This window comes from Cydia strobilella, chromosome 26, assembly GCF_947568885.1.
Source record: "Cydia strobilella chromosome 26, ilCydStro3.1, whole genome shotgun sequence".
Taxonomy (NCBI): Eukaryota; Metazoa; Arthropoda; class Insecta; order Lepidoptera; family Tortricidae; genus Cydia; species Cydia strobilella.
The window spans coordinates 8,570,838-8,584,825 of NC_086066.1; the positions used below are offsets into that span (position 1 = coordinate 8,570,838).

Here is a 13,988-nt window from a genome sequence, read left to right on the forward strand (position 1 = left end):
TGATGTCACTGTAAATTATTATTGTTTTTATATGATAATGAAATATAAGTGCATTAATATAATTGCAATTTAGTTGCACTTGAACAAATATCAAGGAAAAGTCAAAGCTAAAAGTTAAGTGCGAATCGTTTTAAATATAAAACCGGCCAAGTGCGAGTCAGACTCGCGCACGAATGTTTCCGTACCATTACGCAAAAAACAACAAAAAAACGTTTGTTATATGGGAGCCCCACTTAAATATTTAACTTATTCTGTTTTTAGTATTTGTTGTTATAGCGGCAACAGAAATACATCATCTGTGAAAAATTGAAAATTTCAATTGTCTAGCTACCACAGTTCATGAGATACAGCCTGGTGACAGACGGACGGACGGACGGACAGCGAAGTCTTAGTAATAGGGTCCCGCTTTTACCCTTTGGGTAAGGAACCCCAAGCGCTGGTGGCCTAGCGGTAAGGGCGTGCGACTTTCAATCCGGAGGTCGTGGGTTCAAACTCCGGCTCGTACCAATGAGTTTTTCGGAACTTATGTAGGTACGAAATATCATTTGATATTTACCATTCGCTTTTCGGTGAAGGAAAACATCGTGAGGAAACCGGACTAATCCCAACAAGGCCTAGTTTTCCCTCTGGGTTGGAAGGCCTACGCCAATTCTTGGCATTAGTTGTTAAAGCGGACCCCAGGCTCCCAGAAGCCGTGGCTAAAATGCCGGGGTAACGCGAGGAAGATGATGATGGGTAAGGAACCCTAAATAAATGACGTCACTGTAAATTATTAATGTTTTTATATGATAATGAAATAGAAATGTATTTATATAATTGCAATTTAATTGCACTTGAACCAATAGCACGGGAAAGTCAAAACTAAGTTAAGTGCGAATGGTTTTAAAAAATTAAGGACGAAATATATTTTTTATAATACATAAGCTGCGTAAATGCAGATATATTTTTTTATTACTATAAACTCTTTATTTACATTCAAGATATATACAGATACAGTGGTACTACGTAAACGAAATTAATAACTGGCTTAAATCTAAAATAGGCCCTTGAGGCATTGTACCAAGGATGCTGGCGGCATTTCCCCGCTGTATCGCAATGCTGATACGTTGTGCGAGAAAGCCGCCAGCTCTTCGGTCACCAGTTACGTCAACCAGAACGCTTCGCGATTTCTGCAAACAACTTATGCGCGCTGGGACCACATGGACCTAGAGTTTCAACTCCAAAAATGAATCCAATTTTATTACTTAAGGCGGTTCCCTGAGCCAGAAGGCGAAAAATTTCTTTATATGATCATGTTTTTCTAAGAGGCGTTGATATTCGTAAACGTGGAAAAAATATATGTAGTTCTTGACTATATTATCTTTAACAACATAGCTTCCGATACACGAATTATGACACTTCGCTCGATACAATTAATTCCCAAAATAACCTGTAACTCGGACATTTAATCCTACTTTACTCGGTTATTTATTATGCGATACTATAAACAAAAAAAGAAGAAAAAACAATCTTAACTTAAATAGTAATTTCATAGCTTTCGAATTTCGATATTGTAAGGTAACGTTTTTAAAATAAATAAAAATCGACAAAATTCGATCAAAATTGACACTTGGCGCATACGATCTTTCCCGTTCTTTCTTGCGAAATGTGACAGTGACAGCGGCAAACCGATGGAACGGCCTTAATCTTTAGCGTTTCTAAAGGTAGACAGTGGTTTTGATTAATACTTTCAATTTATTTTGCCGACAAAAAGCCGCTCCTATACAATCTTGGCCACATTTTGTTAACACTAGCATACACTAGCGCCCCGGATTCGCACGAGTTACACAAAACCTTAACAAATTATAATAAAAAAATTCAAGGAATTCAATTCTACCCCATTAACCAAATTTTATTTTGATCTATAGTAACTACAGTTATCCTGTTAACTTGAATTGGGGCCCACCACCTAAACCTACCTCAAGACTCTATTGATAGGTGAAAACCGCATGAAAGTCCGTTCAGTAGTTTTTGAGTTTATCGCGAACAGACAGACCCAACCGGCTTTCTCGGCGCGCGAGCAGCGGGCGACGCGGCGCGCGGCAGTACGCAATACACGGTCGTTGTGAACGCTGTTCGCACTATTAGTGCTTGAGAAAGGAGACCTAGGCTCTCCAAAACATGTCGCGCGAGTGACTAAAACAAGTGAGTCTAAACCGTGAAATTATTTAATGTTAGTATGTCTCACAACAGTTTAAATTCGATTGTCATAATTTCATAGAAGTCTGACGTTTAAAATAAAACTTACACAGTCTGGGCTATCAAAATCGCTACTGACAGTTTGGTCTAAATGGGCTCACTGATTATCAGTCCACCGGACGATATCAGCCTGTCAGTTAGAACAAAAATTTGACAGTTCCGAACAACTAACAGGCCGATATCGTCCGGTGGACTGGTAATCAGTGGGCCCCTTAACTCTACTGGGTTTCATTGCTAAAAATTGTTGTAGAAAGAAAATAGAGCGGGAACAAGATTAATATGTAAAACTAAAACTTTTTTGTATTACAATAGGGGATAGGGGGTATTACTGCAATGTTCTGCTGCCAGAGTGCAGCACTAACGCATATAGTAAACCATAAAGGAACTTATACATACTATGTCTTAAACCGTTTTTTGACAAGTTTTCAAAGATAATAAAATATGACATTGATGCATCAAGGCGGTTTGTTTACAAATGGCCTACCGGGAATCGCGGAAATCGAAATTTAGTTATTTTCCTCTTTATCGCTCGAATATGCAAGTGTCATAGAGGTTAATAACGAGATTTCGAGTTTCGCGGTAGGCCCTCAGATTGTGGTAGTGGCGCCCCGTATGCAGAGTTTCGCGTATTCCCTATTTCTAGAGTTAAACCAAGATAAATCTGCAACGATCTTGACAGCACACGTGTGCAGCACAGTGCAAGTGTTATTTTAAACGTCAAACTTTTATTAAATTATGACGTATAAATAACACTTGCACTGCGTGTGCTATCAAAATCGTTGCAGACTTATCTTGGTCTTACTCTAGCAACGAAAACTAGTAAATAGATATTTATGGTACTAGAATGTTCATGTCAAATTTCATGTTATTAATGAATAGTGAGCGTGCATAAACTGTAGGGGGCACAGGAGACGTCAGATTTTTGGCGCGAGGCGTAAATGTGTAGTTTATGCTTCCAAAGTAGCCCACAAGATGGCACCACTTACTTCGGCGTAAAGTACACGTGTCAATGTACATGCAAAGATAGATATAACTCCGTAATAGATGGATACAGTCTAAGGAAAAAACTTGCCTCGAAAATTACGAAAATTTGATTCTCGATCAGAGGGCGCCACTAGTTTTGGCCAACTCTCGTATAGAGGGCGTTGCCGGTTTCGTTTGTAATTTATAATTTTAACGCATATCAGTGAAACAACATGGATCAAAATCATATAAAAATAATTAATGCAAATAATAAAATCATTTATCCATATTTAAATACATTTTAACGTATTTTTATAAATCTTCATTTTTAGTTTTAAAGTATGTCGATAGATGGCAGTGAATTTACAGCGGTTACAAAATTTACTATGACAGTACCGCTCTATCTTATTATATCCTCTTTGGTACATGCGATGTACATGTTTATGGTTCCGATTCAGGCCACAAGATGGCAGACCCTCCTATGCGCACGGTCCCTGCGTAACCTAATAACACACCTAATAATTAACATGTATGTTGTGTGTGTTTACTTTGCCCGCGGATCTCTAATTAAATTCAATAATAAAATAGTATAAATAGCTTTAATATGCTGGAAAAGTCATTTACAAGTCCAACCATCACCATGGTTAGTCTTAAGGTGGCTGTCTTATTCTCTGTGGTAAGTGAAATTTCTGTCATTTCTTATTCATATTCATATTCTTTATTTGTATTAACATAGAGTAACTGATACTAGAGCGTTACTGTCATAGTAAATTTTGTAACCCCAGTAAATTCACTGCCATCTGTCGACACACTTTAAAACTAAAAATAAATATTTATAAAAATACGATAAAATGTATTTAAATATGGATAAATGATTTTTTTATTTGCATTAATTATTTTTATGATTTTGACCCATGTTCTTTTACTGATATGCGTTAAAATTGTTAAATAACAAACGAAACCGTCAATGCCATCTATACGACAGTAGGCCAAAGCTAGTAGCGCCCTCTGAACGAGAATCAAATTTTCTTGATTTTCGAGGCACGTTTTTTCCTTAGACTGTATCCATCTATTACGGAGTTATATCTATCTTTGCATGTATGTAGTGTGTGTTTACTTTGCCCGAGGATCTCTAATTAAATTCAATAATAAAATAGTATAAATAGCTTTAATATGCTGAAGAAGTCATTTACAAGTCCAACCATCACCATGGTTAGTCTTAAGGTGGCTGTTTTATTCTCTGTGGTAAGTGAAATTTCTGTCATTTCTTATTCATATTCATATTCTTTATTTGTATTAACATAGAGTAACTGATACTAGAGCGTTACTGTCATAGTAAATTTTGTAACCCCTGTAAATTCACTGACATCTGTCGACACACTTTAAAACTAAAAACGAAGATTTATAAAAATACGAGAAAATGTATTTAAATATGGATAAATGATTTTTTTATTTGCATTAATTATTTTTATATGATTTTGACCCATGTTCTTTCACTGATATGCGTTAAAATTGTTAAATAACAAACGAAACCGTCAACGCCATCTATACGACAGTAGGCCAAAGCTAGTAGCGCCCTCTGAACGAGAATCAAATTTTCTTGATTTTCGAGGCACGTTTTTTCCTTAGACTGTATCCATCTATTACGGAGTTATATCTATCTTTGCATGTATGTAGTGTGTGTTTACTTTGCCCGCGGATCTCTAATTAAATTCAATAATAAAATAGTATAAATAGCTTTAATATGCTGGAAAAGTCATTTACAAGTCCAACCATCACCATGGTTAGTCTTAAGGTGGCTGTCTTATTCTCTGTGGTAAGTGAAACTTCTGTCATTTCTTATTCATATTCATATTCTTTATTTGTATTAATCAAACATTGTCATGAATGCGTAGCCAGGATACAATAGATATGTCAGAAATATATACAATTAAAATTAGGTATCATTCTAAACATTGGAAAAATAATAATAACAAAAAAAATTAAATTAAATTAAATAGTTTGTAATTAGATAGTTAAAATTGTAATTGTGGTATTTATTATAAAAAGGGACCTTATTGTCGATGGCGCTTACGCCATTATCAACGATGCTCCGATATAAATACAATGCCGCGCGACGCTGCGCGGCGCAAGCGCCATCGACAATAAGGTCCCTTTTCATAGAAAATGCCTCAATTAAGTAGTTAGTATGTTTATACTAACTACTTAATTGAGGCATTTTCTAATGTTTATTAGACAATAAAGTTAAGTCGAAGTTACGCAAGTTAAGTTGAAATTGTCGCAATCACAACCTGTAATCTGGACCAAAACGTAAGCGCCGTAAAATTCATGGCGCTTACGCGTTTAGGTCGCGGGAACATGCTCCGCTTCTATGGTTTGATGCCAAAACGGCAGCAACTCATGGCGCAATACTGGTTCTATGTGCCAGTTCTATACATTATTAATAATAGTTCAATGCGTTACGCCCTTATTTTAAAACGATATTCTGAAATAACATGAAAATTGACATAAACATTTAAGTAACTAAATAAAAATAATAAGTAAGTAATTTAAGCAAATATATCAAACATTTATTCAGCAAATAAGCCACAGGGGCACTTTTACATGTCAATTTTTAGAAACAATAAAATTAATCCAAAATTACATAAATATAAATGATAAATTACACAAGAATAAAAACTAATAAAAACTATACAAATAACAGAAGTACTTAAATTGTTTAGAGATGTAAAAGTCTCTAGGTGTCAGAGATAAAATGTATATAATAATAAAAAAGATCATCAAATTATCCAGATGTAAAGGGTCCCAAGACTTGAATTGTTATATAATTAATAAAAAGACAAGATATTAAATCAGACAAACAGACAAGAACCGAATGAAGTGCCTCACGTTAATGCCACTCAAAAGTAAAGTTACATAGGTAAAATGAAGCCCGTGTAAACTTAAACAGACCGGTCTCCATAAACAGCACCCGTTCACGAGTATGACGCGTATCTCAGCCATCGTCTCCCTCAACCTTCATTCGGGAAAGTGGCGACCCGATCATATTCTATTCTATTCTAACATCTGTCTGGTACTATCGTCGCTAAACATTGGAATACAAAGAAATTACCTTTCAGGACGGATTCGTATTAAATCAGTTGAGGTTTAGGCCTTAATCTGAGTAAGTACGACTCTAAGGTTGCCAGTTTCCATTTAATTCGACCGAATAGTTTTTTTACAATACGAAACTTTACTCCATTTTCTTTTTCTACTCCAGCACCACTATTTGTAGATTTAATGACTGCTAGTGAGATCGAAATGAACTTGATAAGAAGTAATTATTTAATTCTTAGGATCCTAATCTTAACAGCTGTGTAAAGGAATATACATACAATATTATGCAACTGTTGTTTTTTAAGGGTTCCGTACCCAAAGAGCAAAAACGGGACCCTAATACTAAGACTCCGCTGTCCGTCTGTCCGTATGTCCGTCTGTCTGTCTGTCACCAGGCTGTATCTCATGAACCGTGATAGCTAGACACTTGAAATTTTCACAGATGATGTATTTCTGTTGCCGCTATAACAACAAATACTAAAAAGTACGGAACCCTCGGTGGGGAGTCCGACTCGCACTTGGCCGGTTTTTTTATTCTCACTTCTAGGCAATGATCTACAAATAATTATTTAATTTGATTTCATTTAAAATTTTAGGTGTTTGCCTGTTTAGAAAAAATATTGTGCGCAACGGCATATAATTAGGTCTTAAAATTCTCGGGCCTGTCTTTACAAAACTCAACTTCTTTTCGTTTTGTAACTGGCGCTTGAATTTTAAGAACCCTTATTATGTACCTGTTGCACAAAATACTATTATATAACAATTTTTAGCCACGAAAACTAGTACAGACATAAGATGGGCATTATCAATTAAGTGTACCATTAACTTTTTTTCGAAAATCCATCAACTTTTGGGTTATTTCTACTCAAAATCAAGAGGACTATCGATTTAAAAAGAAAAAACATGTCCCCAAAAAAATGTCATTTTTGTAAACATCAAACATTTATTCAGCAAATAGGCCACAGGGCAACTTTTACATGTCAATTTTTACAAGCAATACAAAACCAAAAATTTACAAAAAACAATTACAAATATGGAATCATACTACTATAATACTAAATTAATTATTAACAAGCAGAAACGACTGCGATCGATGCTATTAAGCTTAGAATAAATTTAAAAGTGGAAAAATTACTGCCTTGGGTGAGACTTGAACTCACGGCCTCTGGATCGATACTCCAGCGCTCTGCCAACTGAGCCACCAAGACCTCATCCATAGTCAGCAAATCTTCCCACTATATGGGTCTAGGGGACCCTAGCGACATCTACCGTAAGAATGTTACACTTCTTAAACGGCCACCGGAGTTCCAAGTCATAATAGAAATTCACCAGTTACGATGTGCTACCCATTCGTATCGATCCAGAGGCCGTGAGTTCAAGTCTCACCCAAGGCAATAATTTTTCCACTTTTAAATTTACTATAATACTATACTATTAGATACTTTGTTAGAGATTTATCCAGTCTCCTAATGTCGAATTACACAAAAAAAACTACTAAAAAATATACAAACAACAGACTACTAAACTTGTTTAGAGATGTAAAAGTACGATCATCGAATTATTCCTAGGCCTATCGCGAACCACGTTCGACGTCTTGCCTCTGTCGCACTTGTAAATTCGTACGTAAGTGTGACAGGGAGGCAACACGGCGAACGTGGCTCGCGATAGGCCCGAGCCAATACCATGATCGATCTTCGGAGAAAAAGGAAATCGCAGTTTTGCCAAAAAATCTTTTTTTTCAGCTGGCAGTTGCCGCTGCGTGTATTGGATCCAAAACCTGCAAATGCCATGAAAGCGGAGGAGGAGGACGGGGCGGAGGAGTTACGGGAGGCTCAGGGGGAGGTGGCGGTGAAGGCGGTGGTGGACGAGGAAAGGGCGGAGGCAGTTTGGGAGGATTAGGGGGGGGAGCCGGTGGTATAGGAGGAATCGGGGGAGGTGGTGGTAATGGAGGAATCGGGGGTGGGGGCGGCAGAGGAGGAAACAGAGGTGGATCAGGCGGCCTACTAGGAGGAGGAATAGGTAAGATTAACAGCAGCAGGTAACAGGCGTTACAACTAACCGATCATCGGACACTTTCTGCTAAAGTAAGGACGCTAAGCACGAAGATAATATTCATAAGCAAACGCTGTAGTCAACTATAATGAATTTGACGACTCACGTAGCGCCACGGTCCAGTGGAAAAGACACCAACGCGCTTCTATTTCATGAGCAATATTCATATATTATGCACGCGTTGATGTCTTTTGTACTACTGAAATACTTACCTAATTTTATTTAATTATTTAGGTTTTATAATAGAAAAAATATTATTTTAGATGACTCGTAGAAAAAGTATTGTATACAATAGTGATATAATAGAGTGCCGTATTTAGGCCACGAAGCTTGCTGAGTGGCCTAATGAAGGTACGAGATTGAAAAGCTTCAATCACGATTGTATTAAATACTATAATTTTTTTAATTATTATATAGTTGATAAAGTATGCCAATATAAAGTAGACTATCACAACTAAGCTATCATGAGTAACACTTAAATGAGATTTTGTAGTTTTCATTGTATAAGTACATTTTACGGTACAATGGGCTGTTCTCTGAAGAATTGTTTCATATGATGCCAACGGCCACTTCCTATCAGTCTCGCTGGCCGGCGGCAGGGAGTTCATCTTCACACCCTAGAACCTAAATGGTCGCGCACTGTGCGGTTTAAGAGGAAATTCCTCCCGCGGACGCTTCGGCCGTGGAATAAGCTCCCTGCCGAGGTTTTGCCTAGGGGCTACAGTATGGGGTTCTTCAAAAAATTAGTGAACAGGTTTTTAAATGGTCGGCAACGCGCATGTAGCACCCCTGTAGTTCCAGACGTCCATAGGCTACTGTGACTGCTTACCATCAGGCGGGCCGTATGCTTGTTTGCCATCGAAGTGGTATTAAGAAAAAAGGTAGATGTATCAAATTGAGTTTGATATTTGTAGGTAGTTTGACAAGTGGAGGAGGTGGACATTCGGCGGGAGAAGCAATTCCAGTTGGGGCGATCGTGGCAGGAGTGGCAGGAATCGGAAAACGTGTTGGAAAAATCGTTGGAGGAATTGCTGGCGGACATACCGTAAGTATTTATATACGCTACGCTAAATAAGTAGGTATATTAAAATGAATCATTTACGTTTAACCAAAGTCCTATGTAACTCCGTATAAGATGAATAAAGTCTAAGGAAAAAACGTACCCAGGAAATTAAGAAAAATTGATTCCTAGGCCTATTCTCGGCTAGTAGGTGTTGACAGTTTCGCTTGTTATTTAACAATTTTAACACATATCAGTGAAAGAACATGGGTCAAAATCATATAGAAATAATAAATACAAATAAAAAAATCACATCCATATCTGGGGGCACGGTAGTGCCCAAGACGAGCAAAGCGAAGCGCAAGGGCACTACCTACCTTTTCTCGAAGCGCTTCGTCGTTTTTTGAACCCTGGGGTTTGGATTACACCAGATAAACAAAATTCTCGGGATATGATGCAAATAATGGACTTATTAAGCATAAAAATGTTTAATTGCATAGCTCTTATAGGTACTTTAAATTTTATTCATATCTAAATCACCACGATTTGATTATACTTTAAACAGACCCCAAGCTTCTTAACTGATTTGTATCAAACGGGACTTAAGGCCAGTCCAGACGGGTATTTTATCGACAATATGATTAAATTGTCTGATCAAATCAGATCAAATTATATTTATGGTGATATTTGAGTGCTTTAAATTAACAATGCCCCCAAACGCGAGCACTTAGTCACAAATTGGTATTCTTTGGTCCCCACCTCCATTTTATGGGTAATATCGGTCATAATCGACGGTGGAATTCATCATCATTAACTTAAGTGTTATTCTCTTGTCGGTGGAGTATCTTCCAGCTTTCCCTATCTCGCGCCAGCTCTTTGACTTTTTGATACGACACGACCCCTACTTTTTCTTTCTGTATGCAGTATACGGTGGAATTAGGCGAGCCAAATTGGCGTTTGCATCCGCACCACCTGATTTGCCAATTTAATCAGATTGACAAAAACTGTTTCCGTCTGGACTGGCTCCTATGTTTTGAGGACTATATTATCCCCATTGTGTGTTGGTCTTGTAGAAAGACTGGGTAAAATTGACATCAACATCATTTATTGACTTAAGTTTTCACACCATAATATTTTTATCAATTATTACACAATTTCTTGTCATTTCTATGGTAGAATTGATTTATCTGACTTTTGTAATGGTAGGTATGGTGTATGATAGCCAATACTTGGGGGTTATCTAAAATTATTAGCGCTAAAATATGACTATGCGTCAATATTATATTTACATGCCTAAGAAAATAAAATGCTGCTGATTAAATAAGAAGTTAAAATTTTTCTTTTGTTTCAGGGCAATGATAATGGCTGCGTAGGAGAGAGCGGATCTAACAAATCTAATGATAACGAATATTCCGAGTCCAGCAACAAGGGTCACGGGGGATCTAACAAATCTACCGAGTCTAGCAACAACGGTCGCGGGGGATATAACGAGTCTACCGAGTCTAGCGACAAGGGTCACGGGGGATCTAACAAACCTACCGAGTCTAGCGACAGTGATTGCGGGGGATCTAACAAACCTACCGAGTCTAGCAACAACGGTCGCGGGGGATATAACGAGTCTACCGAGTCTAGCGACAAGGGTCACGGGGGATCTAACAAACCTACTGAGTCTAGCAACAAGGGTCACGGGGGATCTAACAAACCTACCGAGTCTAGCAACAAGGGTCACGGGGGATCTAACAAACCTACCGAGTCTAGCAACAAGGGTCACGGGGGATCTAACAAACCTACCGAGTCTAGCAACAAGGGTCACGGGGGATCTAACAAACCTACCGAGTCTAGCAACAAGGGTCACGGGGGATCTAACAAACCTACCGAGTCTAGCAACAAGGGTCACGGGGGATCTAACAAACCTACCGAGTCTAGCAACAAGGGTCACGGGGGATCTAACAAACCTACCGAGTCTAGCAACAAGGGTCACGGGGGATCTAACAAACCTACCGAGTCTAGCAACAAGGGTCACGTGGGATCTAACAAACCTACCGAGTCTAGCAACAAGGGTCACGGGGGGTCTAACAAACCTACCGAGTCTAGCAACAAGGGTCACGGGGGATCTAACATACCTACCGAGTCTAGCAACAAGGGTCACGGGGGATCTAACAAACCTACCGAGTCTAGCAACAAGGGTCACGGGGGATCTAACAAACCTACCGAGTCTAGCAACAAGGGTCACGGGGGATCTAACAAACCTACCGAGTCTAGCAACAAGGGTCACGTGGGATCTAACAAACCTACCGAGTCTAGCAACAAGGGTCACGGGGGGTCTAACAAACCTACCGAGTCTAGCAACAAGGGTCACGGGGGATCTAACATACCTACCGAGTCTAGCAACAAGGGTCACGGGGGATCTAACAAACCTACCGAGTCTAGCAACAAGGGTCACGGGGGATCTAACAAACCTACCGAGTCTAGCAACAAGGGTCACGGGGGATCTAACAAACCTACCGAGTCTAGCAACAAGGGTCACGGGGGATCTAACAAACCTACCGAGTCTAGCAACAAGGGTCACGGGGGATCTAACAAACCTACCGAGTCTAGCGACAAGGGTCACGGGGGAGCTAACAAACCTACTGAGTCTAGCAACAAGGGTCACGGGGGAGCTAACAAACCTACTGAGTCTAGCAACAAGGGTCACGGGGGATCTAACAAACCTACCGAGTCTAGCGACAAGGGTCACGGGGGATCTAACAAACCTACCGAGTCTAGCGACAAGGGTCACGGGGGATCTAACAAACCTACCGAGTCTAGCAACAAGGGTCACGGGGGATCTAACAAACCTACCGAGTCTAGCAACAAGGGTCACGGGGGATCTAACAAACCTACCGAGTCTAGCGACAGTGATTGCGGGGGATCTAACAAACCTACCGAGTCTAGTGACAAGGGTCACGGGGGATCTAACAAACCTACCGAGTCTAGCAACAAGGGTCACGGGGGATCTAACAAACCTACCGAGTCTAGCAACAAGGGTCACGGGGGATCTAACAAACCTACCGAGTCTAGCGACAAGGGTCACGGGGGATCTAACAAATCTACCGAGTCTAGCGACAAGGGTCACGGGGGATCTAACAAATCTACCGAGTCTAGCGACAGCGATTGCGGGGGATCTAACGAACCTACCGAGTCTAGCGATAAGGGTCACGGGGGATCTAACAAACCTACCGAGTCTAGCGACAGTGATTGCGGGAGATCTAACAAATCTACCGAGTCTAGCAACAAGGGTCACGGGGGATCTAACAACTCTGATGTTGATTCTAACAACAGCTCAAAGCAGGGATCTAACTCCGGCAGCAGTAATGGTAACGATTCAAGCCAATCAGCCTCTGAGTGCGACGGCAGCGACAGCAGCGGCAGCAGCGAATACCTAAGGAAACTCGACCAAAGCGGCAAATACAGCAAAGGCTCCGAAGAGAATGCTCAATTAAAAAGCAGCTCCGGAAGCGGAAAATCCATTGTAAACAAAAATGGAAGCTCATCTGATAAATACAAATTCAACAACAATCAGCAAAGCAGCGACAAAAAGGCTTCAGAGAGTGGAGAAAATCGCTCCAGCGATTTGGTGTACAAGAAAGTGTCATCTAACGATGATGATTGTTAGAAATCTTGAATAATGTTAATGTATTTTAATAACAAAACTTCCGTGAGACACAGACATATTAAATATATTGATAACGGGTCACTTACGTATTTTAAGTCGAAAACGCTCGACATGTTTCACTCCGTACCGAGTAGCGTCATCAGGAGCTTGCGTCGACGGTGACGAACCGATGATGAACCGGTGATGTCGAGCGTTTTCGACTTAAAATACGTGAGTGACCCATTATTAATATATCAAACATCAAACATTTATTCAGCAAATAGGCCACAGGGGCACTTTTACATGTCAATTTTTACAAACAATAAAATTATCCCACAATTACAAAAACAATTACATAAATATAAATGTTAAATTACACTAGAAAAAAAAAAACTAATAAAAACTATAATAATAACAGTACTATCATCACTGACAGGACTATTGTAGCCAATAAGCCTGACATTGTGATAATAGATCGATCGCAGCGCCGGGCCGTGCTCGTCGACATCACCATCCCCCATGATGAGAATCTCGTGAAAGCCGAGAAGGACAAGTCCAGTAAGTACCTAGACTTGGCTCACGAGATAACCGCCATGTGGGATGTTGATTCGACGATCATTGTCCCGATAGTCGTTTCAGCGAACGGTCTCATAGCGAAGAGTCTCGACCAACACCTTGAGAGACTCTTGCTAGGTGGTTGGATCAAGGGTCAGATGCAGAAGGCGGTGATCTTGGACACGGCGAGGATAGTCCGCCGGTTCCTCTCTCTGCGGCCCTGACCACCGGCAGCTTGGGGTAGGCCCCGCTGCCGGCGGCACCCTAGGTTAGGTTTTTTATAATGTGTTTATATATTTTTTGTAATGTTTTGTAAGTGTTTTTGTATTTTACTTTTATATGCATGTTATAAAACCTAAGACTCAAAATAAATAAAGGAAACAGTACTAAAATTGTTTAGAGATGTAAAAGTATCTAGGTGTCAGAGATAAAATGTATATAATAATAAAA

The 13,988-nt window shown here is 39.5% G+C and overlaps 1 protein-coding gene across 1 annotated transcript; it reads left to right on the forward strand.

Moving 5' to 3' along the window:
• Positions 1-2,897: 2,897 nt before the first annotated feature.
• Positions 2,898-13,004, forward strand: LOC134753086 (dentin sialophosphoprotein-like; the record flags this gene model as incomplete). The annotated part of the gene is made up of 3 exons (XM_063688850.1): positions 2,898-2,954; positions 8,047-8,181; positions 10,701-13,004. Coding segments are annotated over 3 exons (2,496 nt in total), but the record flags the coding sequence as incomplete, so codon positions are not given.
• Positions 13,005-13,988: the final 984 nt, after the last annotated feature.